This window comes from Centrocercus urophasianus, unplaced genomic scaffold (assembly GCF_019232065.1).
Source record: "Centrocercus urophasianus isolate 14NV4802_14NV808 unplaced genomic scaffold, USGS_Curo_1.0 seq_11, whole genome shotgun sequence".
NCBI classification, from domain to species: Eukaryota; Metazoa; Chordata; class Aves; order Galliformes; family Phasianidae; genus Centrocercus; species Centrocercus urophasianus.
In genome coordinates, this window is record NW_024884253.1 from 21,890,346 (window position 1) to 21,915,594 (window position 25,249).

Consider the following 25,249-nt stretch of genomic DNA (forward strand, 5'->3'; position numbering starts at 1 on the left):
GAATCCTTCCATGAGTAAATAGTATTCTAAGCATTAAATTTTGCTTTCTATACCGTGCCCAAAAATAAGCATTCAAGTTCTGTTTCCTAAGTGGAGCTAATGCCAGTGTCAAAACACTCTTCAGTAGTTGTACATCCAGCCAATGAACAAAACACCTGGGATGAGCAAGAATGTGGAACAGATCCACAGTGTGATACAATTCTTCCTCCTCAGTCCTGGGGCTGAGTACACAAATCGTGTGCCAGGAGTTGGGTAAGGAAAGGAGATGGTCATTAGTGGCTGTTCTGCCAGCTGAAATTTGGAAGAATTGCCTTGGTTTAGTCAATGGACTAGTGAGGCACAGTCACATGCATATATTACAGGATAAGGGTGAGACAAGTTTCCAAAATCTTCAGCAGCTACACCACCTTTATTATTTCTGTTCTGCCTGAAACATGGCTGTGCCTAGGCAGATAAGTGTGTTGTCGGTGAGATATGAGCAACTACCATCTGCAGTTGTCATATGCAAGTTTGCAGCCTTTTTCCTGCTGGGTAACTCCCATCAGGTAACAGAACATGCTTGGGATAATGCAGAGTACTGTATGAAACTAAATCATGCACTGGAGTGCCCTCTATCCTGACTGCTATTAATTAAGCAAATCATTGAATGAATCATAGAATGGCCTGGGTTGAAAAGGCCCACAATGATCATCCAGTTTCAACCCCGCTGCTGTGTGCAAGATCACCAACCACCACACCAATATATCTAGCATACATGCATACATACATACATACATACATACATACCTAGCTTACAACTTCTGAGTTTTCATGTTTCCTGACCATAGCCCAAATGGGTTCTTGCAGCAAGTACAAAAAACTTGCATTAAGGCTGAGATTCTTTACTTGATGGATGGTGAATTCATTTTTCCCTGTATGCCAGTTTGTTACCGTGCTGTGCTTTGCAGAACTGGACTGTCACATTCTTTAGTCCAGTTGCTAGCTCTTCTCTCTTTCGTAAGGGCTGCACTATTCAGAAACCGAGTTAAGGCTGGAGAAAAATCCATGGGAAGGGTTTTACTGTTTGAGCAAATGCTTACTTTGTTTATTGCTGTGTATTCCCTGTTTGGCAAAATGTTGTGCTACTGCTAGATATAGTCTTAACAGTTCTAACACACTGACTGTCTCATAGATTCTTTGTGACTGCCTGTGCTGCGCATGCAGCATGGCTGCAGTACCCTATTTCATCTGATCAAGCAGATACTCCAACTTCTGTAACAGAAAGAAATGAACAAAAGTTGCATTACTTATGGTATAACCCTTTATTAGTTCAACTTTTATACAAACTGTACTTCAAAGTGATACAAATACTGATTTTTTTACAGACTAGAGATTAAGGTCTGTTAAGCACTGTTTTATCCTTGTATTTATAAAGGTAGAAAATGTAAGTAGGCTGGCAGTGAACCATAATGCTGGAAGACAATTCAGTGTTTATTTGTTAATATATAAAGTTGCATAGAGTTGTAGGTCTTTATAAAGGCATCCATCTGTGGTTAAATCTCCCTGACCTACCGTACTTCATCCTGTGAGCAGTACACAAGAAAGGAAAGGCCAGCACTGCCCCTTTTAAATACTACCCAGCACTTTTAAGTAAGACAGCTGTAGAAAAGCACCATACCAGAAACATCCAAGAGGGCAATGTATGGAAAATGTAATTTGTGAGACTGTTGATTCTACATACTGTAGGAACTGAGGTCTATTAACACACTGAACTTCTAAAAAGCACCCAATGCTTAAAAGCATTTCAGATTTAAACACCTCATCCAGTCAAAATTCTCCACTGTATTTGGTATTTTGTTTGCATGTGTAATTCCATTCCCTCCTGCCCTGACAAGAGACTCCTGCATTTGCAGATGTGGCCCTGGGCACCCTGCTCTGGGTGTCCCATGCTTGAACAGGGACGTAGATCAGATGGCCTCCAGAGGTCTGCGCTAACCTTCGGCCATTCAGTGATTCTGTAGTGTTAAGCAAACCTCCTTTATAAAGGACTGTTAATCCAGCACTAGCATTGTACTAAAACCTGCCATCTTTATGAGTAAGGCCAGCAGAATTCTGCTCTGCAACTCCTGTATCTGACTCAGATGCATGGTTCTCCATCGTAAGTCAGCTAAACTTAACAGAAGCACTCCCAACTATTTCCAAGTAAAGTGAAGTGATCCTGGGAGCAGTGGTTCAATTCTGACTGAGACCTCTGACGAGCTTTGCTTTAAGAGGAATGCAGGAGAATGAGAACGTAGCTTTAACCATGAAGGAAACAGGGGAAGCAATATTTAGGCTTGAATTTGACAGCTCAAGTGGAGAAGTCAGTTTAAGGGAACTAATTTCAAAATACTTTTAACTGGCATCTTGCAACTCTTCAGAATAAATAGGTAAATGTTGACCTTTCTTTCAAAGCCAAACATTTCCATTCACTTTAAAGGTGTTAATCTCTTTAATACATCCCTACTCTTATTTACACCCAATTTAATGTAGGATAAGGATTTGCTCCTTGTAATCTCACTTACTAACTTGCTCTCTCTGAATTTTGTCTGAGATTCTTGCAGGTTTGGTACTATTGCATTTAGCTGGAAACACAGACTTAATCTCCCTTTAATTGTAAGGTACAGTAATTGTGATGCCCCAAGGCAGCATTCCTTGCTGGTAAGCCAGCTGCTGCAGAGGCTGCTGTTGCCACATAACTGCTCTCAGGCTGAGCTTCTGCAGACACAAAGAAGTCTGCAGTTCCTTCTTTCTAGCCTCTCTCCCCCCCAGCCTTTGCTCTCTGTTGTAGCTGCTAAGTACAGCTGCTTGCATGGCTACTGGTCCATTTGAGTAACTGTTCAATGTGCTTTCAGCACAGTTCCAACTGTGAGGAAATGGAATTCATTGTGTTGTGATGTACTATGAGAATATTTAACACCCTTGTTCCCAGTCACAAGAAGCACTTCTAAGAGAGCACCTTCACTTACAATATCTACTACAATATTTGGACCCTTACTTAACCCTTTTATAAGAATTGAAAGAAAGAATAAAAAATTCCTTGCTTCTGCTAGCTGCTACTATCAGCTGCGTAACACATGAGGCTGGAAAAGGTAAAACTGGATATTATTATAACAGGCTGTTTCATTTCAGTCTAGTTAATTTTAAGGAACAGGTAAAACGATGACCATGTTCAACATAGACTGCCCTGTGTGTGGTTCCCTAGCAGAGGAACATCTGAAGTGCAGACGAGTTGCCATCATTGAGGAGCAGGATCAGCCTTAAATATCTGGAAGGAACCAATGCTATCAGCTGGTATAACCCCATTTAAAATACCTACGTACTTTCTTTCAGCTCAAGGAGACCCAAGCTGACAGGTCATTCCAGCAGCAAGTGGGCTCAAAGCACTGCCCTATTTTAACACTGGAAGTTCAGACCCCCCAGAGCTGGCAAATAGAAGCTCCATAGATTGTGCAGCAGAAAGTCAGCCTTTACCTCCTAAGATGTGTTTTCTCACACAACTCCACGTATGTAACTTAGGGGACAAACAGTAGCCCAACTGCTAAGCAAATATTAAATAAACCCTTTCTCCTATACTAGAGGGAATTCAGTGATAAAATCAGTGGGTGAAATTCTTAGAACAAATGCAGAGATCTCATTAAGAGAAAAGCACAGAGCTAGTTCCTTGGTTTTTTTTTTTCCCTGTTCAGAATGGAAGATATTATCACTGCACTCCAAACCAGGAAGGATGATCCAGCTCATCTGAGTTCCGCAGGATTTAGAAGGAATTTTCTTCTTTCACATTAAGCAAGATAGTTGAAGCCACATCACACAACCACACAACTACAGAACACAGAAAATCACATCCTACAAATATACTGATCCTAACAGCATGAAATCTGATGTTGCTTAGAAGCTTCAAAATTAGTGTGAATGTTAGTGTGAACAGGCACCAAAGAAAAAAAAAAAACAGACACTAAAAGCTTCCTTACCTAGAATACGAGGTAATAAAAGCATTCTTAGTTTCTATTTACAGCTCTGATATGCACACTGATATGGGAATCGACCACTGAATGTTTGGTGTGAATTTTCCCAAATTATAACTACTGCTTCCCTTTGTTCAATATGGCTGCTTGAGAGAGGTGCTATGTCATGAGCTGGAAGAGACTGCTAACAATGACTTAGATACTGTCAATGACTGTAGTTCAACCTAGGATATATAAAGAGTAAACTGAGAACCAAATAAATATTTGGTCATCGCTCATCCTGTGAATAGCTGCAAAACAAAAGAAAACCTTTACAGGAGAATTACTTGTTGGTTTTAAATGCACAAAAACGGAAGATGTGTGCAGTTGTTTCAGCTGTACTGAAGGAAAAGCAAGTTAGAAGGATTTATTACTGCCCAAAATTAAGAAAACTGACCACAAGTCCTTCTCATGTAATGTATGTGCTAAAGAAGGTTGCAATCTCTCTCTTTGGTTATGTTTTTAGCCATAAAAGTGTTGATCTGAGGGACAGGAAATTAGACACAGAAATGTATGTTTTCTAGAGAGGAAGGTTATGAAGACTGCTGTGCCTGCACCCAGCTTTCCTGAAAAATGATTTAAAGTACTCAGTAAGCAGGAGGCCAGGTTCTTTCCTAATTATTCCACTGAAGAGCTCCACCAGGAGACAGAATATGGCTTAGTTATAGCACTGAAATCAACACAAACAGGCTTTGTGAGAAGTATAGGGATGAGTCTTCAAACTGTACAGATTTCTTTCCCATGAATATCACAGCCTTTACAGGCATATGCCCCCTTCATTCAGTATTTGTATCCCTGTTGTAAAGTCCTAGCTCTTACACAGCTGTAGACTTGGGCCCTAATAAAAACATTCCAAGTAGCCACTGTGCAAATAGCCCTCTGTTGTGACATTAATGTACAAGTAGCCTTAAATCTACCAAAAGAAAATCAGAAACTCAAAGTACGTATGTATCTCTTTAAGAGTACTCAAGGGACTGAGCTTAGGCTTAAAGGACCTGGTAGAAATCTGATACTTTCACATAAAAAATCTCCAAATAGTTACATAAAATGCAAGGCCTTTCCCCCACAAACCCCAAGTTACACAAAGGTCTATACAGAAGTTTTTAGGGGATGCTATTACCTTGGGCTTTGGTACATATCTCCTAAGTGTGTATCTCTCAAGATTGGGAAGTCAGAGAAGCTCTGAGGTTAAGTCATCCTTACTCGAAGCTCTTACACAGTGGTAGAATTAGAATTTAAAGTGCTTTCTTTTCACCTTTGAAATATACCTCATATACCTCCCACAGACTATACAAAAAACAACAAAACAATCCATTAACTTGCATTACTGACTCTCCCCAAATTAAGTAGATCTCAAATGTCATTACCAATAATCCCATTTTCTTTCTTTTTCAAGTCCATGCATAAACTAGACTTGGACAATAATGGATCGGAAAGGAAAAAATCTTTAAGCATTTGACTAGTTCTGATCTTCAGGCTTGAAATAACTCTATAAATGACACACTGAAGAGATACAAATCAATGAATTTCCCCTTTCTTTATGATATCATATAGTTGAAAAAGTCCTTACACTGGGTTTAATGCTCCATATCCCATAAGAAAAAACTCTCCCGTTTGTTTCTATGGCCCAAGAGGAAAGAAAGTTTTTACCAAGACAGTGAGCGTACCAGAAATAATTTACCACTCATGGAAAGTAGAAAAGTTTGCCAGATGGTCACAGAAACTAGAAGAAAATGCTTTTTGAGCTTACTTGTGTTTAGATAACTGTAACTTCCCTAGGTTTTCGTTTTGCGCTCTCTAGTCGCGTCAGGGGGCGGAAGTTTGTTGTCTTCCTGCTTCCCTCTGCAGTGCTTAACCGGCAGTCCTTCTGCAGCCCCCTCAGCAGCTCCATTAGTTCCCGTTTCTCCAGCTCTGCTTGCTCCAGTTCTTGTCGATGCTGCCTCTCTGCGGCCATGAGGGAACGCACATCTGACATCACTCGCGACATCTGACTCTGAAACGCAGGTATCGGTTTACTGCAATGCATGAACTTCTCTGACGACGGTGTAACAATGCTGAGCAGCTCATGCACATAAGGGAATGGATTATAAACTGACAACACTGAAATCGGCGACTGCTTTTGTGAGCAGAAGAAATGTAAACAATTTAAGACACAACCCAGCACCGACCTTCATCTAAGAAGGGTCTTTTCTCAAAAATTCCCAAAGTTTTCCTCCAAGTGCAAAAATATGAAATATTTTAAACTGTGTGTGGATTTACCTGGTTGCTGCTTAAACTTCGTAAGTCAAGGCCCCAACCAAAGTAACATTTTGGTTACGTTCAGATACATTCTTACTTCATTTTATTTTTAAATTCTTGAAAATGAAAACCTCTACAGCACTTCCATTCTTTTGGGCTTTAATAATCATGACTCCATGATATAATATAAGATTGGGTGTATCAAAAGACAACACAGCCCTCCTGGTTATTTTATTTGATTTACACTGGAGCTTTCCAACCTTTTGATCAGAAGTACAGCATAAACACCATTGTCTGTAGTAGGGCTCTGTGTCAGCACTGGATTAAGACACTTTGAAAAGCACTAAAAAAGGGGCTGGCTATTTAATCACATTTGATTTGTGACGTATGCCCTAGTTTCAGACTCTAGAAATTATCTGCTCACAGGTTATGTGTGCATCAAACAATGCAGTGCTTGTACAGCGATATTCAGGTTAGCTCCAAATTAATTTGAAGCAGATAAACTGCATAAAACCAACATTGAGTCTGCTTCCTAACAGAGCTGATTAGCCCAGGCAAAGGGCTGTGCTGGCATATTTTGGTGTTTATATTTCATAAAACTTGCCTCTATCTGAGGCCCTGTATGTACAAAAGAGAAGACTTTCTGGGAAGAGCTAATTGCTACACTGCTATAAGGGGTTGGGGAAGCAAAAGATCATCCTCACCTTGAGCTCCTCAATTTCATTTTGCAGAACACTCTCTTTTTGGACCATATGTCTTCTTTGTGAATCTAATCTCGACTCCATCTCATGCTTTGCTTCCTCCACTCTGCAGATCATTTCTGACCTAAAAATGCATTTCTCCTTTTTAAGCCTTGTTAACACGGGTGAAACAAAAATATTTCAAATTCCACAAAAACTTTTTGCAGCCAGGCAGCCTGATCTGTACAGGACATCTCTCTGGAGACATGATACCATAAATTATAGGAATTATAAATTCTAAAATTATTAAATTATAAATTATACCATCCATAAATTGTCTTCAGTGACACATTCTTGGTGCTTACCATACAGTGTTATAGGGGACAAACGTATCACATTCGTGAAGTAATTCTATGAGTTAGAGATCAGATATTTATGACTTTAAATAATTTACTGCCTGTAGTATATACTTATTTCTGAGCTTATGTAGTCAAGATAAAAAAAGAAATGTAAATACTACTGTATTGCTAACCATGTCACCTTGTCATTTTAAAGAAGACAATAAATGACAGCAGTATCTGTCATAGTCTGATCACATACACATCAACTGCCAAAAATTCACTGTTACTACATTAACCTTTTGAGTTCAGTAACCAGGTACCTCAATTCCTCATGTCTCAATGACTTTAAAATGGATCTGAGCCAGACTGCACAGCAACGTTCAGGAGCACAAGATTTCCAGAGTCAAAAGATTAAAAATAGGAAGGAAACACAAAGGAAAAAAAAACATCCAACAAGCAAAGAAACAAAGATATTCCAGTTGGAATATCATGGAAAGGAAAAGCTACAGAAACATATAAGAGGAAATAAGAGAATGCTGCTAAGAAGATTCATATTGACCAACTGTTATACCATGGTTTTAATTGAAATTATAAATAAGATTCTATGAAGTTAAATAATAGAATGGACCAAATTAGAAAGGACCTCAAGGATCATGAATCTCCAACCCCCCTGCCACAGGCAGGGCCACTAACCTTCACATTTAATACTAGACCAGGCTGCCCAGGGCCCCATCCAACCTGGCCTTGAACACCTCCAGGCATGGGGCATCCACAACCTCTCTGGGCAGCCTGTTCCAGCACCTCACCACTCTCATAGTAAAGAGCTTCTCCCTGACATCCAACCTAAAGCTTCCCTTCTTCAACTTAAGGCCATTTCCCTTTGTCCTGCTATTGCCTGCCACTGAAAAGAGTTGACTGCCCTCCCATTTACATAAATCTACTGGTCTGTATCTAACAAAATAATCAAAACATTTTTATCTTCAGGACGATTTGCAGAAATTGAAGAGAAATAATTAAACAGTGTGGATTTGGGTCTATATCACACCAACGGAAAAAGGAAATTGCCAACTTCTGGCCAGTTCTTGGCAGGTATTTTGCCAGTTTATACAGCCAGCTCACTTTTGTTCAGCTGTAACCAATGGTATTTCAGGATTTGTAATAACTTGGACAAATAAGTAACAGAAAAAAAACAATCAAAACAGTAAGAATTTAAGCCTGCACAGACAAACAATACCCTGTGCCTCTAGTATTAATCAATTAAAGGACTATTTAACACATACCAGAACCCAGTGCTAGTAACGTGAAGTGCTTTATGCAGTGATTTTAGGCCCAGACAAACTCAAACATCAAAGAAACAGAAGATATGTACCGAAGTAGTTCTAGCTCAGTTCTCAGCTCCGCTACACAATTATGCTGTGTGTCTTCTGCACTGAGGATGGTGTACCCACAACCATTGGGGCACTCTCGGCTCCGATATTCACACACCGCCAAGTGGCCATCAAGGTTACGTCGCTCAATCTGAACTGTGCAGCCTGAACAGGGAACAAGAAGATAAGCCAACCACTTACAACTAACAGAAGCATCTTCATTAGTTCCAACATAACCATTTAAGTGAGTAATGAAGTTGTAATATCATGAGATAAGCAACTGTCAATCTGCTGAAATGTGGGAAAAAGCATATTCTTTAGAGCATATATTAGAGCACAATAGTTATAACACACATAATATAGACTCTTATTAAAACATTTACTTTTAATTAAGGAGTATTCTTTTGTAAAGATTTCTGCCATTGGTCTGTCATTAAAGCGACTTCAGTAATGACAACTCTGATAGCAGGACAAGACTAGCAGCTTGTAATGAATGGGATGGATGAAGAATGTAAATGTATAAATAAATAAGGTGTCACATTTAGAAAAAAAGAGTGCAAGGACAGGTTGTACAACAGTGGGTGAGACTGTTTTCCTGATCACTGGTCAGTCTTACGCATATCCAATAGACCATGAGAGGTTTACATGTGTCCACACATTGGTAACACACAACAGAGACAAGATGCAGCAGCTCATTAAACATTACTGTTTCCGTAGAAAGTGAAAAGTGCTTTTGCAACAGTCACTGCTGAGACTTCAGATAGGCTTCTAACTTCTCCTGGAGCAACTCTAGCACCTCAAAATCCTCCCAGTAAATTACAGTGGCAGACTCAACTATGCTCTTAACCTCTTTAATCGAAATTTAAGTTCTTCTAGAAACACATCACACTTTGAATCAAATCAGCTGGGAAATGTTAACAGTACATTTATTTTTAAAAGTATGTTCCTTCCTCAGGAAGCACAGGTTTGCTTCAGAGACCTTAACACAAACATCTCAACTCCACTAAAGATTTAGTTAAAAATCCCATTCCCAGGATACTTCTCTGTTAAAGTCAAGAGATGGTGCATGGCTGCAGATGCAGCAGGAAAACCAGCTGTTCAAATCAGTGTGACAGAAGTCAAACGTCACATTTGAATGAACCGCTGCCACGGAAAGGCAATCAGACAAACTGACAGAAAGCTACAAAACGTGCCGCTCAATCTTCAGAACTTTGAGATTCACTGCTCTCCTTCATTTTGTTAATTCTTGGATAAGAATTTGTTGCTAATGGCCACGATTGCCATAAATGGGTAACGAGTCCTCTTCAGAAAAGTCTGCTGCAAAAAGTAGATCTCAATAAACACTTGGATTTCAGTTTAAAAATGAATGGCCATCATTGCCATTCTGTTGACCGGAAGATGGAAAACACATCTGCTGAACAGAACAGATGAACTTCTTTGACTGTTACTCACCAGCATTGGAGCAGGGTATCTGACTGTATTCACACTCCCTCTCATGCCGGTCTATAGACTCCAGGGAGCAAACCATTTCACAGCCACACTCCCTGTTTTTGCAATGGAGTTGAAGACGATTTAGATCATTTTTCATATACCTACGCATACAAAAAAAAATTATTCTTAAGACAGAAAATTATTGAAAAAATATTAATTTTCCGCTGTGTGAAGACAAATCAAGATTCAAATTGTAATCAGGAAAACATACGAACAATCAGTTTCCATATATATATATTTTAAGCATTCAAGTGACAGTTTTGAAATGAACAAGCTAACAAAAGAAACAATATTAAATGAGAAATTCAGTTGCCAAAATTAAATGTGCAAACAAATTAGTTATTTTTGACTATTTTCAACTCTTTTCACTAGCTTAGCTGTATTCCCAAATACTTTGGCTACTCCTTCATTGCCACTGCCTATGGTATACCTCAGCTTTCCATACAGCTAACCTCTCAATACTCTCAGCACTAAAGGAGTTAAAACCAATGCCTGTGGCTGCAGATTTTAAACACAACCTTACTTAATCTGTGTAAGACAGACAATTTAGGAGTTGCACACCAAGCAGAGTCAAGGGATAAAACTGTGACTACTGGCAATAAACAATTATAAGAGTAAAAAGAAAAATAATAGATATACAATGTTTAGTGACTGTTCATCCTGAGAACTGTTTACTGTGACTGTTTACGAGGGTGGATAGTGATAGAACAAGGGGGAATAGTTTTGAACTGAAACAGGGGAGGTTTAGGTTAGATATTAGGAGGAAGTTTTTCACACAGAGGGTGGTGACACACTGGAACAGGTTGCCCAAGGAGGTTGTGGATGCCCCATCCCTGGAGGCATTCAAGGCCAGGCTGGATGTGGCTCTGGGCAGCCTGGTCTGGTGGTTGGTGACCCTGCACACAGCAGGGGGTTGAAACTGGATGATCTTTGTGGTCCTTTTCAACCCAGGCCGTTCTATGATTCTATGAAGAACCTGGGAGACATAATGGAAATTGAAAATATTTTAGGGTACTGTTTAGCCTCCTTTCTCTAAAACTGTTTGGGAAAATTTTGCTGCTGTAGATGTTCAGAATAATATCCAGACAGGTGTCTAGAACTTGCACTCAAGATATGCAAAGGTGGAGAACAAAAATCAGTGCTCTCTTTGTTTAGAAATCTCAGTATCTCAAAAGGTGGTTATAACAAATAGAAAATGCTAATGGCTTCAAGGAAGTGATCACTTTCTACCACAGATATGTTGGGTCAAGACAACTTTGAGTCACAGTAGGTGAAAAGAGATGAATCTATGCAAGAAAAATTGAAAAATCCTAAATTCATACAATTCCAACATACAATGAGACTACTGCATACCTGTACAGAGGTCTTAGCACAGAGACATCAATCACTTGTCTGTCTTCGGGGCAGTTACTGTGATGAACAAGCCAGCCATGTATACAAGCAGTACAGAAAGCATGTTCACAAGGAGCCTGTAGTGGATCTTCCAACACATCACGGCAGATGGAGCACAGGAGCCCTTCATTAACGTAGCCAACAAAACGTTCAATATCGTAACCCATGCTTTCCAAGCACTTCCAAGCTGTTAACGAAGAGAATAAAGCAGCCTGTTCAGAATCTACTACACAACAGCCTGGATGCAATTCCAGAAATACAGAGATGTTAAAGCAAATACAGAGCTGGTGAGAATACGCTACAGACTTCAAGATTTAATTGAGAACTGGAGGACTGTAGTGCTGGACGTCAGCATCCTCATTTTATATCAAGGATGCCTGAAGCCTGAAAGCAAAGACTTCAGTGGATGCATTCCAAACTCTGTTATAAAACACACTTCTAGGAGCCACCATGCAACACAAAGCTCCTGTTTACTCAAATTCTATCTGAAGCAGAAATATTAAAGCAGTTCAAAAGTGTTTGCATTCCATCTATATAATATAGGCCTTCTATATGATACCTAACAAACTTACAGAACGGTGACCCTACAAGCCACAGCCGTGGTACTATCAGCCAGCACACTGGGCATTTTGAACTGCACATGACTTAACGTGTTGCTTTCTTACTGAAGAAAAAAGGAAGATGAAGGTTCTCTAATAGTTGTAGACTCTCATTACAAGGAGAACAGCACAAAATCTCCATGTGTCTAGAGGAATGCTTAATATTCAGGAAGAAAAAGCCAAGACTTCAGCTAGCCCTGAAATCATGGAAAGCTATTATTATTCTCTTCTACTGGATTTATTTTATGAAACACGGTTCCTTTTAAAACGACTTAAAAGTTTTGTGAAGAAGAACTAAGAAGCAATCCATCTTCACCAAAATCCTTCCAAGAGAAGCCTATTAGAATTTGCTAAAACTCTACAGAACTCACTTAAGAGAAAGTGTTAGATTTTGCCTTCCTCCTTAACATACAAAATTACTTTTGTAAACCCAGAACAGTTTTTAATTAGCTATCAGGTTTTTTAAATAAAACAATAAATGAGAATATCCTACCTTTTTAGATTTTGCTACATATATACCTAGTTTGCCCAATTACTGCAGAATCAGTTTTCTCATCAGCAAGATATACAATACTTCCTTCAGTTTCTCTTCACTGCTTTATTATGCCTATGAGAAAAATTGGAAAGAAAAAGGCTCAGTTGTGCTTCCTAAGTTAATGAGTCTTATGTTTAATCAGCCAGATGTTGAATGGAATGCTGCCCTAACAGCTTCCAAAGCCTACAATTCAATACAAGAGATCTGATTAGACCAGGAAAAAAAAACAACAGAAAACAACACACACACAAAAATCAGTCTTTCAGTTATTACTGGTGCTGACACACATTGCAGACACAAACGCCCAGCCAGCATTTCATTTCAAACCCTTACAGACTCATTCGTAGGATTGAAGTTAACAGAATTCAGTTATATTGAAATAAACAGTTGGAATCTGGTAAAATAATATTCTTTACAGTTTTGAAACTTTATTTAACCCAGCTCCATCCAGGCAGGACATACAGCTCATTTTCAAAACAGAAGCATCACAGTCAAGTTCACAGAACTGATTAAAAACATTGTTCTGATACACAATATAACTAAGGTTGCTTACTTAAAAAATTACAAATGAAGTCATTACTTAAATCCCAAAGGACTACATCTAGTTATTGTAATAGAAGATTCAAAGAGAATGTGTTAGCTAGGCAGTTCTGATTTATTCATCTACACTGCTCTCAACTGGAATTAGACCTATTGAAGAACACCACAGATCTCTAAGGACTAGAGTCATATTTTGCTTTGAAGGAAAAAAAATCTCCATGACCATAATAATAAAGGCAGTGTTTCTGAGCAGTATCAGCTCAAATTAACTCATCTAAGTTGCTAGAAAGCAAAATAAAATATGTGGCTGACCAGTGAACATGGGACTGGACCTTTCTGCAAGCACTGATCAAGTGTAAGGATGAGAGAAGTATTTCCAAGGCACTGACCTTATTGTGGGGAAAGAAGTATAGATGTAATCTGTGCAATTTTAATAGATTTTGTGGTGTGTGTGTGTGCGTGTGGGTGTTTATTTTATGAAAGAACTGTTGTAACTTAGTGTTAGGGTAGTATGGTTAGGTTATGGTTGGACTTGATCTTTGAGGTCTTTTCCAACCTGAGCAATTCTAGTATTCTATTCTCTGATTAAAAAAAAAAAAAAAAAACAACACAAAAACAAAACAGCTTTGCAATTCTTTTTAATTAATACATCATAAATCTGGAATTTGGAACATCTTTCATATCTGAGTAGCAAAACATATTATCTACTTGTGTTAACAGGGTGCTTACTAAGATTAAAGCTAATAAAACCTGCAGTGAGCATAGCACAAGTAAGCATGTATATTACCAAACATGAAACACATCACCTGCTACAGTTCTCACACTGTGTTTTCTTTCTACTGGCACGCTTACAGCACAGCCACAGCAGCACACAGTGCAATCCACAGGCCCTTGACAAGATCCCAAGCAGATTTTCAGAGTGCACTCAGCTCTGTGCTTCTCTGGCTATGTTGCTATCCACAATACATACAAATGAAACCTGTAGGCATCATTGATATGCCAATCCTTTGGTCACAGCATGGATGTTTTATGCTTTAGAAAAGTGTGCTCAAGAAAATACTGTATTAGGAAGATGATAAACAGTTCTCTTCATACTGTTGTTTCCTCACATGCTTTTAGAGCTCTTCTGCAAAAACAGGAAATTCAGGGCTGTGCCAGTTCAGGGTAAACAAAACAAGCACTATGTTTGCACAAAGCTGTCACTGTGAGGACAGAAGGGAACAGGGGGAAGTTAGGAACAGGAGAACAATGCTAATAGTAACAGAATGTGAAGCCAAGTTCTAGCTCCCAATACTGATGAAAGCATTGAAACGTACAGTATGCTTACACCAGAGGACTGTTAAATGGAACATATATGTTCTGTGATTTGAATTGTGAGGCTCACATTTTGATTTAGCTTGTTGATGTCAGGAGATTCAGCTTTTCGAAAACTTTCACAGAGGTACAAGATATGTTCTGGAAACTCCATGTAATTCTGTAACTCTACAGATTCTTTTCTACTGCAATTATGGATGCTGTAAGCTACAGCTTGCTCACGCTGCTGATCCCCAAACATTCAATCTTCAAGACACTGGGGAGAAGATCAGGCAGATGTACATGGCACACACTACAGCAGTACAGATGGTTTTAGTCAGTACTTCTGCCGCAACAAACCACCACCTTCAATTTCTGTTCTCTCTAAAGCAATTTCTCTTTTCTCTTTGACCTCAAAACCTCTTCTTCCACTACTATTACAATTCACAGATGTCACACTCCTTTTGGTTTGTTCCTAGAAATTACATTTGGCATCACCACCTTCTTACACTCCAATATCACTTCCAAACCTTGCCTTGTCTGCTTCCTCTGGTCCTGAATTTTTCCCATCACCTGACAATTACCAGCAGCGTTGTCTCCAAGGAAACCTGGAATCTGTAGGTGCCAAATCTGGAAGGCAGAAAAACAACAACTGTTACATGGTATTTTCTTTTCATTGTTTCAAATGTATTTTTTCTCTTCATAGTTTCTGACATGCAACAATCTCTCCCAGTGCTGGGGTTTAACCCCAGTGAGCTGCTAAGCACCATGCAGCTTCTTGCCTACTTCCCCCACAGCAAAATGATGGGACAGGTAAAACTGAGAATATGTGGGGATTTAGATAAAGGCAAATTAATAAGGAAAAAATAAAATGAGGAAAAAAAACCTAAAAACAGAACACTAAGAGAAAAAAAACAAGGAATACAAGCAACATAAGGACAATTGCTCAGCACCAGCATATTGATAGCTCGTCAGTCCCTGAGCAACAGCAGCCCTGGCAAACACTCCTCTTGCTTATCCCTGCTGAGCATAACCCAATGGGCACGGAATACCCCTTAGGACAGTTTGGGTCAGTTGGGGACAGTTTGGCTGTGCCCCCTTCCAGCTCCTGGTGCACCCCCCAGCTTCTCGCTGGTGAGGCAGCATGAAACTGAATCATAGAATTGTTTAAGTTGGAAGGGACCCTTAAAGGCCATTCAGTCAAAGTCAGAATGAACAGGAACACCGACAGCTACAGCAGGTACTCTGAGCCTGGTCCAGCCTGACCTTGAATGTCTCTAAGGACAGGACATCCATCACATCTCTGGGCAACCTGTTTCAGTGCTTCATTACTCTTATTGTAGAAAAAACTTTTTTCCTATATCCAACCTAAATCTTCCCTCTTTTAGTTTGAAAACATTTCCCCCTGTCCTGCCACAAGAGACCTTGCTAAAGAGTCTATACCCTTCTTTTTTTACAGCCCCCCTTTAGATACTGAAAGGCCACTACCAGCTCTCCTCAAAGCCTTCTCTGCTGCAAGCTGAAACAAAAAAGACCCTGATGCAGTGTAAGCACTGCTCAGCAACAACTAAACCACCTATGTATTAACAACACTGTTTTCACCACACATACAAACCACAGTACCCTACCAGCTGCTATTAAGAACATTAACTCCACCCCAGCCAAAAGCAGCACAGATATGAATTCATTCCTTCAGGAGTTGCTGTCCCACGCTGTTCATCAGGCAGATGAAGCTTGAAGCCAGCTTCAAGCTATGGTCTGCTCTGCCTTCAGACTGTGGGTACAGCTGCAAGGAAAATACAGATGGGATACAGCTCCCAATAACATAATGATAGAATAACTAGAACTAATCAAAGCTACTCCATCATAAAATTAGGACAGCGATGCCATTAGTGAAATGCTTTTTTTCTTTTACAGTAGTTTCTGATTTTATTAAACATTCTTTCTTTCCCTGTGGCAAAATAAAAGCAGTTAGAAGGGCTGTGTGGTATCATGACAAAACTACAGATGTGCACCACTGGTATAACACTTCCAGAACGAGTGGAAGTACAAATAACTTACACAGGGCCCAGTAATGAGGTGACATTTAACATGCTGCTGCTTCAGCATCTGTTTTCACAAATACGCACTGTGCTTTTAAATCCTGGTATACAAAAACCATGTTTCAGGATGCCTTGTGCAACTGTAAGGCAGTTTATGGTAGCATTAATGGCCAAAGAAGCAGACGCATCTGTTCAGCAGTGTCTGCACAAGCTCTCACTCCTGCCACTGCTGTTGGAAGTATCCAAATAATTTATCAGGACGGTATCTCTGATAAAGCAGATTTTATTCGCAATTGCAACGGCGGGCCTCCTGCAAGCAGGAGAGCACCCAGAAAACAGTGTAACATCTTTTATTTCCTATTGCCTGACGCTTATCTCTTTCTCCCCTAGTTCCTCATTGGCTGAGTACTTTAGATTCACAACCTTCACGCCGCTTCACTCAACATGCAAACACCGGACAAACCCAAACCTTTGCTGCCTAAGCGTAAATCTGTAATTAATTAACTTATTCCACACTTGATCGTTTTGTGGATATCTGCTTGTCCTTCCTTCCACAAAGATAAGCTCGGGAGAAGGACAGAGGGGAGTATCTTGGTGCTTGCCTGTCACATCCCAGTCTTTTCACGGAGACAGTCTGGCCTTGTGTAGAGGCCCTAGCTTCTTTGATGCTTGCTAAATCTGTTCTTGTTTTGCTGGGAGTTTCGTATCTTAACAGAACAATCCTACAATATGTTTTCTAATCCCTAACACTATACTCACATTGTTTGGAACATTTAACATCTCTTACAGTTCTGCAAGAAAGAATTAATCACACAATTCAGTGATAATATTTCTAAAACATGCTGCTAACACATACAGTATTTTTACTTCTTAGATCAACTATTTCTAAGGGTAAGTTACAGAACACAAATACATTATGTTCTACTTCTTCAAACCAATTGCCCCTTTTAATATCAAACGCAGAAACAACACTCCATTCCCATACTATCACACTCGGTAAGCAGCCTGTTTGAAGAGCGAACTGCCAAACCTCGTATTTGACAGCACTCTGCAGCAGCCTCAGCCAAGCCCTGTCCTTTCATTTCCCTCCTGTTCCCGCCTTGAATCGACGGAGCATTTAACATTTAACGCAGCCCTTTCCTCACCCAGTGCAGACGAGTGACCACACGGAACGGCTCGGACTCGAGTGTCATGTAAACGGTTCAGGAAAAGCTCCGGTGACCACGGAAGTGGGGCAGGACAGGCCACGAGCAACACAAGGTCTATGCTCCTCAGTACAAGCCACCCGACGAATTCCGAGCAAAGGTGAGAGAAGGGGCCGGGCTCGGGCAGGCTGCAGACGGCCCACACACATCGGAGAACCCCGCCCCGCCCCCACATACCGGCATCTTCCCGCCGCTTCCTCGGGGCCTCCGAGCACGGGCACGGTGCTCCCCAGCACCAGGCCCGCACGCGGCCGCCGGTCCCCGCGCAACGCCCGTCCCTTAGCAGCGCGCTCCAGCTGCGCCACAGGACGGCCGCTGCGGGCGTAACGGCCGTTACAGCTATATGGGCCGAGCCCGCCCAGGCCTCCCGCCGCCGCCGCCTCAGTCCCTCAGGACTGCTGCCACCGCCCCTAAGCCCGCTGTCGTAAGAAGGGCGAGGTTACTTTTGCAGCCGCTTGTGCTTGACGGCTGCGCGTTGTCGCCACCCGACACAACTCTTCCGCCATGTTGTGTGTGGCGCTACATCGCAACAGCCCCGCAGGACACAGCACGCGTGCGCCACATCAGTGCCTCCCGGCCGGCTCGTGTCGGGCACGCGCAATCGAGGTACCTCCAGGCACGGACTTGGAGCATGCGCGTTAGGTGGAAGAGTGGGGCGCATGCGTAGGGCGGCCGGCGGGCTGACGAGAGCGGGCGGCGGGACAATTGAGCGCGGCGAGCGCGGCTGCTGAGGTAAAGGTGGGGATGGCGCGGCCTGACCCAAAATAATTCCTCACTGATAAGTTTCCTCTGTCAGGTGTCTTTTTGGGTATCTTTTGTGGCTCTTCTGTAAGCCAGACCTTAAATAGTTATTTGACTTACAGCTGTGAGCAGCCTTGGGCAGCCTGGTCTGGTGGTTGGCGACCCTGCACATAGCAGGGGGGTTGAAACCAGATGGTCATTGTGGTCCTGTTCAACACAGGCCGTCCTGTGATGATGAAGAGCCTTGGGCTGACAGCACTATGGGTAGTACTGCTCTTTGTGCCTGCTTCAGACTCCTACAGATATTGCCCATTCCAAGTGATTTCTGACCAACACTGATATATGCAGATCGGCACTAACGCTGCCTGCCTGCCTGCAGTTACTGCAGCAAAGCAGATCCCTGTTACACATCTGTCCTGAGTACAGTAAGCCTGGTCGTACCTGCCAGGAATCTTTCTTCAGGTGTTGAGGAAAGTTAAATTTGGGCTAAAATGACTGATGTTACAGTCTCTGTTACGATTCAGTGCTGAGTTGAAAATGCCAAATTTATAAACATATATAACAGGAAGGGAAATGGCTGTTTATGTGGGTGGATAGTGATACTACAAGGGAGAATGGTTCTAAACTGAGACAGGGGAGGTTTAGGTTAGATATTAGGAGGAAGTTTTTCACACAGAGGGTGGTGATGCACTGGAACAGGTTGCCCAAGGAGGTTGTGGATGCCCCATCCCTGGAGGCATTCAAGGCCAGGCTGGATGTGGCTCTGGGCAGCCTGGTCTGGTGGTTGGCAACCCTGCAGACAGCAGGGGGTTGAAACTGGATGATAATTGTTGTCCTTTTCAACCCACGCCATTCTATGATTCTGTGATTCTTTGATTTTGAAATACCTCTTGCATGCATGTTTTATTTTAATGCAGATGGTAAGATATCTTTAAGGAGAAACATAACTGCTGAATTCAGTGCTTGCAGAAACAGGTGCAGTGATGAGACGTTGCAGGCTGTGGTTTCACGGGATGCTTACTCTGGTCTGGCCAGGTGGCTTACAAAGGCAGGAGCAGAGCTTTTCTCATTACTTCCTGCAGCTTCCCTGGAGCCATCTGTAATGGCATGGCAGCTGCAGGGTAGTGGTGGTTGTCTCATTAGAAAGAGCATGTTTAATGTTTGGTGGAAGTAGTTGGAATGTGGAGGTATTCCTTGATGTAGCCATACCTACCTTGGTCCTACTTTATGGCTGATCCTTGCCATAATGGTTTATGTCTAGTAACAGCATCATGTATGTGTCATCGTTCATAGTATAGAGAAGACAACAGTACTGTCAGCGTCTGCATGTCTCACATATAAAGGAGTACCATCAGCTGTATCTAATGTCTGCAAAGTGTTTCAGTAGTACTGTGTTGCTGGTTGTGTGTAAATCTTGGAAAGAAAGGTTGCTGTGCCCTGGTACGCCACTGGAGTGCACAGCAGTGTAAAAATTGAAGTGCAGGAACTCAGTGCCTCTTGGAATGAGATGCAAATGTGCTTTCAGGGGGATAGAGGTATTTGTGTCTGCAATTGCTTTAATGGTGTATTCTTACCTGATAATTAGAGGTGGGAGGGAATCAATTAAAATGATGTATGAATGCAGAATTAAACCAAAGTATGTTCCATTAATTGCTGTTCCATTGTTTCTTTCATTTGAGCTTCTGGGTCGCTCCATTGGATTTCTTTTTTGTTGTTGTTGTTGTTTCTACTAATTTAAGTATTAAGATTATAACATTTCATTGCAGTGGTTGCAAGCATCCTTTGCCATGTTAATTTTGGTGTGTGTTTAGTTTTGTCTGAGCTTGGCTAGAGGAATAATGGCCTTGCATTTTGAGGGAAAACCTACAGTACGTTCCTTTCACTCTTCAGTTGAATGTAATATGGAGGGAGAATCTCAACTGAATTGTAATCTTTTACTGTGTGTCAGAATTACAAATATCACTGATCATTTAATGCAAAATGTTGCTCCCAGACAGGAACTGGAACTTCAGCATTCATTGTTTTATTAATATTAGGTTTTTCAAAATTATGTTTTAAGCATTTGGAGTAATTGATTCTTTTATATCAATTGATGTTAAGAACAATTTGAAAGTTTGATAAAAAGCCCTACATCGATCATCCCCAGAACATATCTGGCTCTTGAGAACTGCATTACTTGCTCTCCAAATGAAAAAAGAAGCTGCAGAAATTGCAGTAGTCTTTCTTAGTACTTAAAATGTTGCAGTTCTTCTACTTTCTCGTAAGTTGTTATGCTTGTGAATAAAAAAAGTCTCTTGAAAATATTTCACATAAGTTGCTTTGTTTGTTTGTTTGTTTTTTCAAAAGACTACTTGTATTTTTCATTATGGCTGTATTTCCACATCTGAAGCCTTTTCTGACTGTGTTCTTGTAACCTGCTTTCTTCCCTCCAGAGTGGTACAAACAAAATATGAGGCGATCAGCAGCTCCAAGTCAAGTGCTAGGAAATGTAGCCAAAAAGCCAAGGTTTATACCACCAGGAAAAAGTAATGCAGTTTGTCCCAAGGTTGAAAATGAGGAAACGGACCAAGACATGAAATTAAAGGAGGTAAAAATGAAGAATGTGCTAAAAATTACATTTGCTTCTGCAGTATTGTTAATAAAAGGTAGCATCTGGGCTTACAGCATACAGTCCCAGTTAAGATCATCAGTACTTTTAGGCTTTGATAACTTTGCTCTTACTAAATTTGATCTTGCATCTTGGATAGTTTTTTTTTTTTTCACTCTGTGAAGTGCACACAGGAAAATATTTTTGAAATGAATAATGGGAATCAGTATTGAGCCCAAATTCTTAATGCAGCTGAGGTGTATTGGCCTGGACTTTGTTGAGTTCAATGGTTTGTGATGCTTTGGCAAAAGCAGATTCAAAAACAAGGCATTTAATAATTAAATGCCAATACATTCAGTCACAGTTTTGCTGTAAGAAACTTTCTCTGAAATCTATAGTATTGACCAAAAAAAGCTCCAGAATTTTTATTAATTTTATCTTTGGAAACTTTTATTAAATGCAGCTCAAAATCTATATGCATGGATGGTGCTTGGTTTTGTGATCATGCACTTAATGTTCTGAAAATGGGAGTGTATATATTTGTGTGTGTATATATATATATTTGAATGTATATATCAGCATAGATAGACACGTAATCCTCATTATCAAACTACTGAAATCTCTTCTTGTTGCTCTCTTTTCTATTTCATTTCAACTGCCTGAAGGAAATGCTATCCTGAACTTCTTTCTCTTTTTCAGATAGGTGAAAAACATGGAAGTGTTTCACTGTTTTCTGAAATGTTCAGCAAGAATCAGAATGAAAATTTTACACAGTCTGTTGAGTCATCTGGAAAAGTAAAGTCTGCAAAAGCATGGAACAGCACTAGTAAGTGCAGCAAATTGGAAATGAAAACACACAGTGCACCCAAAGCTGGTAAGATGCACTTTCCTACTTAGTGCTGTGTGTTGTGTGAGAATTTAAAAGCTCGTGTCTGGTATGCTGCTTTCTAAACTTTTATGAAATACTTATGTCTTGTGCAATGCGAGCATTATTTGTTGTTCTGCTGGGCAGAGTGTAACTGCAACAAGCATTAAGCAATTCTCTTAAATGAAGAAGGAAAAAAAGCTGATATTTTACAAGCCAATTAATTGCTAGTGCTGCTATTCAGGTATGTCTTCTATAAGCGTACTTATAGTCAAGTTGCTCTAACTGAGAGTAATATCATAAAAAGAGTTGGGATTCCCTAATTTTTAGAAGAGTATTGCAGTCTGGATATTGTGTTGGCCTCATGCAGAGAATACAAATGATACTGAATGGATTCACACTTTTCAGAATCCATGAGGGCTTCTTCAGTGTAAGATCTGATCTGATGACAGTGTCTCTGGTGGCCGTTCAGGTTCAAGCATGTGTTATTAACTCATGTAACTAGGACAGGCTGTGCTCACTCATGTGTACCATTCATTAATTTTTTAACCCTGGTAATGAACGTTCCTCTCAAAAGCTAGGTAGTAAGCACTGCAAAGTTGGTGAAGTGTCTGAAATGTAAAAACGCACTTTGATGGACTTGGTTGACTCCACGGAATTGAATATATTCTTTTTCTGCTCTTCATGTGCCATGATCACAGATGTGCATGAATGCGGGTGTGCTGGCTCTGCTGCCAAATGCATATGAGAAGCATTGCACTTTACCTGAAGTACTTGCCTTGATGGATAAAAATCATTCCCCTTGGAGCCAACTCATGCATCTTAACATCTATCTTGCTGTTAATTCACTGTTTTCTCTTCATAATTAATTACTTTGATAATTACGATAGTTCTACACAATCCTTTCCCTCCCTCCCTTGAACTGCCCTCTGTCTCCCTGGGCATGTGAACCACAAAGGCCTCAGTCATGTTGCTGGCTCTCAGACCTGCACTCATGTAAATTACACACTACAGATCCCTCCAGTACATGGCCTTAGACACCTGGCTGCTGTATCTCCTGGTCTGCCAGCTACCTTGTTCACAACAGATGCATACAAATCAACATGACACTCTGCTACCTAGTCCAAACTTAGCAGTGGCCAGCCAACCAGTAGTCACTCCCCTCAGATATCCTGCTCTTTCCAGGAAAGCCATTTGTACTTTCTGGTCCCTCCAGTAGCCACCTTGCAGACCCTCTGGTCTCTGCATAATCTGGCCCAGATTCATGGCTGCTCCAAAACTTGACACCCAAACCTCATCTCCTATTTGTCAGCTAGTCCCGTTTGATGTTTGCTAGTGATCACACACTGGCATAACCAGGCAATATACATGGGTTTGCCAGTTGTTGGCACTTCAGATCAGAGGGGCCTAAGCACCTCTGTGTTGGTCCAGCCCCTGTTTCTAGCATACATGACTCCATGTGCATTTATGCACACATAATAAGACCCAGGAAATATATTGAAATGTAGTTTCATAAGATGAGACAACTTGTGATAGGGTGCAGAGCACGGGTGGACACCTGTTTAAAGCTGGCTTCTCTTTTTCCTTTTTTCCACACTTGCTTCTTCCTGAACCACCTTCATCCTTCCCTTTGGCCTATCTTGTTTTTTTCCTCCTAAGAATCTCATTATAATGTCTTGTGCAATCCCCTTATGCTCTTTCTAACATTTTGTAAGTTCCATACCCAAGTAGGCAACAACTTTGTTGACTCCAGTTGGCTCTTCTCGTTGGATTTAATCCTCAGAAAATGATGTTGATTGGTCACATGTGATAGCCCTGAGGAGATGCTGCCATAATTACGTTGCGTGACTCAGAGTGCTCTGTTTTGCAGAGCCAATGTGGGAAGATTTACCAGTCTCGCATGTCTTAAGCTCCTCTGGTTCTATGGGTTTTGTGTTTATCTGCAGTGTGCTGTAACTTCCAACTCTTCCTATGATGCTCATGCTCGCAGAAAATTTTCAGTGTGTGTAGAACAGGTTCTTTGAGTGATCCTGCTTCCCTGTAGATACATCTGCAAAAATTTGTCTGCTGATTCTAACAGCGCACTTGAAGGATAATCAATGGATTTATTTCCAAAATAATCTTCCTGTGGCCTCAAGCGGGGAAATCTGTCATCTTCCCAACAACAAAAAAAAAAGGTTAAGTGGAAAAGGTATTAAATGCTTTTTCAGTATCGTGTATTCCAGGTACAGCTGGTAGGGGTGTCTGTGATTACCTGAGTAAAAGGAACAGTTGTGTGAGTGAGCGACCTGTTTCTGTTGCACTGCTTGAGTAACCAAACAAACCATTTTGTGCCAGAGCCTTTTGATGTCTGTAGAATGGGGCTAATCCTGTAATTCTTTGTAAAGCACAAGGAAAAAAAAGAAAAGGGCTATCACAAGTAAGCATTGGTTATGGCCATCAGACTCACTGCTGGTATAAATGCTGCACTGTGGAAACAGTTTTGCATTGTGGCTTCATTAAATCTTAAACAGTTTCTTAATATCATAGATTCTCCAAGACAGCTTCTGCCACTTATGTTACTTTTATCTGCTATTCATTACAGCTGATATTGCCATTCTGTAGACTGTGTAAACTATAACCTTTCGTAGTGTGAAACTAAATTGTTTTGACAAAACTGAAATTCAAAAGTAATGGAAACCAGTTGTGAAAGCCAAAGTTGGTATTTGTTTATTATTACTATTGTAATGGAATTATATCTTCAGTCAAAAAAGACTTCTCTCTTAAAGGGACATTAAGATAATTTCAAGATTTAAAAAGCCTGTGTATGCATTATTTTGGTTTACTGCCTGAATAGTGTTTTACACAGATAATAAGCTGTTTGTTAACTTTATATCACACTGAAAGCTGCAGTGTTTGGGTTTCCAGTACAGCAGTGGAACGTGTAAATGAATACTCCAGCTTCCACTGAAATTCTTCTGAAACACCTGCGGACAGCTGGACAACTGCCCTGTTCATTGCTCATTTCTGTTCACCCAGCCCTGAAAATGCTGCACATTCTTTCAGTGAAACTTATCCCACACACCGTGTCAGTATCAGTAGATAACATCCATTTAAATTACAGCATATCTGGCTTAAAAAAATTTGCTTTTTCAGGCTTTTTCTCTTCTATCCTAATATCACACTAATGAAAAGAAATCTAAAGATCTATCAGATGAGATAAAAGCTTCTACAGAGGTTTTACTAAAATGGTATCAGCTTTTGTAGAGTGAAACCTGCCTATGCATTGTAATTTCAAGAAAGTTTTTAAATAGAATCATAGAATCACCAAG

The 25,249-nt window shown here is 40.6% G+C and overlaps 2 protein-coding genes across 5 annotated transcripts in view; one reads left to right on the forward strand and one right to left on the reverse strand.

Annotated features, from left to right (window-relative positions):
• Positions 1-1,286: 1,286 nt before the first annotated feature.
• On the reverse strand, positions 1,287-18,314 carry LOC122170138 (RING finger protein 151-like). 4 transcript variants are annotated; one of them, XM_042836809.1, is made up of 8 exons: positions 18,189-18,314; positions 15,029-15,128; positions 12,624-12,737; positions 11,493-11,718; positions 10,101-10,240; positions 8,651-8,813; positions 6,965-7,085; positions 1,287-6,015 (listed from the first exon to the last, which is right to left on the reverse strand). In XM_042836809.1, exons 4-8 carry the CDS (start codon positions 11,696-11,698, stop codon positions 5,779-5,781), a joined length of 867 nt encoding a protein of 288 aa, XP_042692743.1. In that variant the 5' UTR covers positions 11,699-11,718; positions 12,624-12,737; positions 15,029-15,128; positions 18,189-18,314; the 3' UTR covers positions 1,287-5,778. The 4 variants fall into 4 exon arrangements, with proteins under 4 accessions (XP_042692743.1, XP_042692735.1, XP_042692750.1 ...); XM_042836801.1 differs by lacking the exon at positions 18,189-18,314 and adding an exon at positions 17,923-18,024; XM_042836816.1 differs by lacking the exon at positions 18,189-18,314 and adding an exon at positions 17,686-17,895 and having other exon boundaries at positions 10,101-10,192.
• The window catches only part of RAD54B (RAD54 homolog B), a 62,917-nt gene continuing 55,313 nt past the window's right edge, over positions 17,646-25,249 (forward strand). The window contains exons 1-3 of the mRNA XM_042836768.1: positions 17,646-17,845; positions 20,919-21,073; positions 21,773-21,947. Of these exons, the coding sequence (XP_042692702.1) occupies positions 20,936-21,073; positions 21,773-21,947 (313 nt within the window). The 5' untranslated portion in view covers positions 17,646-17,845; positions 20,919-20,935. The remainder of the gene's footprint in view (positions 17,846-20,918; positions 21,074-21,772; positions 21,948-25,249) is intronic.

Coding starts and splice junctions, on each gene's coding strand:
- LOC122170138 (XM_042836809.1), bottom strand. CDS start 11,698: ATGGGTTACGATATTGAACGTTTTGTTGGCTACGTTAATGAAGGGCTC. Junction 10,241..11,492: donor GTGCTAAGACCTCTGTACAG/GTATGCAGTAGT, acceptor TTGTATGCGTAG/GTATATGAAAAATGATCTAA. Junction 7,086..8,650: donor ACTGAGCTAGAACTACTTCG/GTACATATCTTC, acceptor ATGCATTTTTAG/GTCAGAAATGATCTGCAGAG.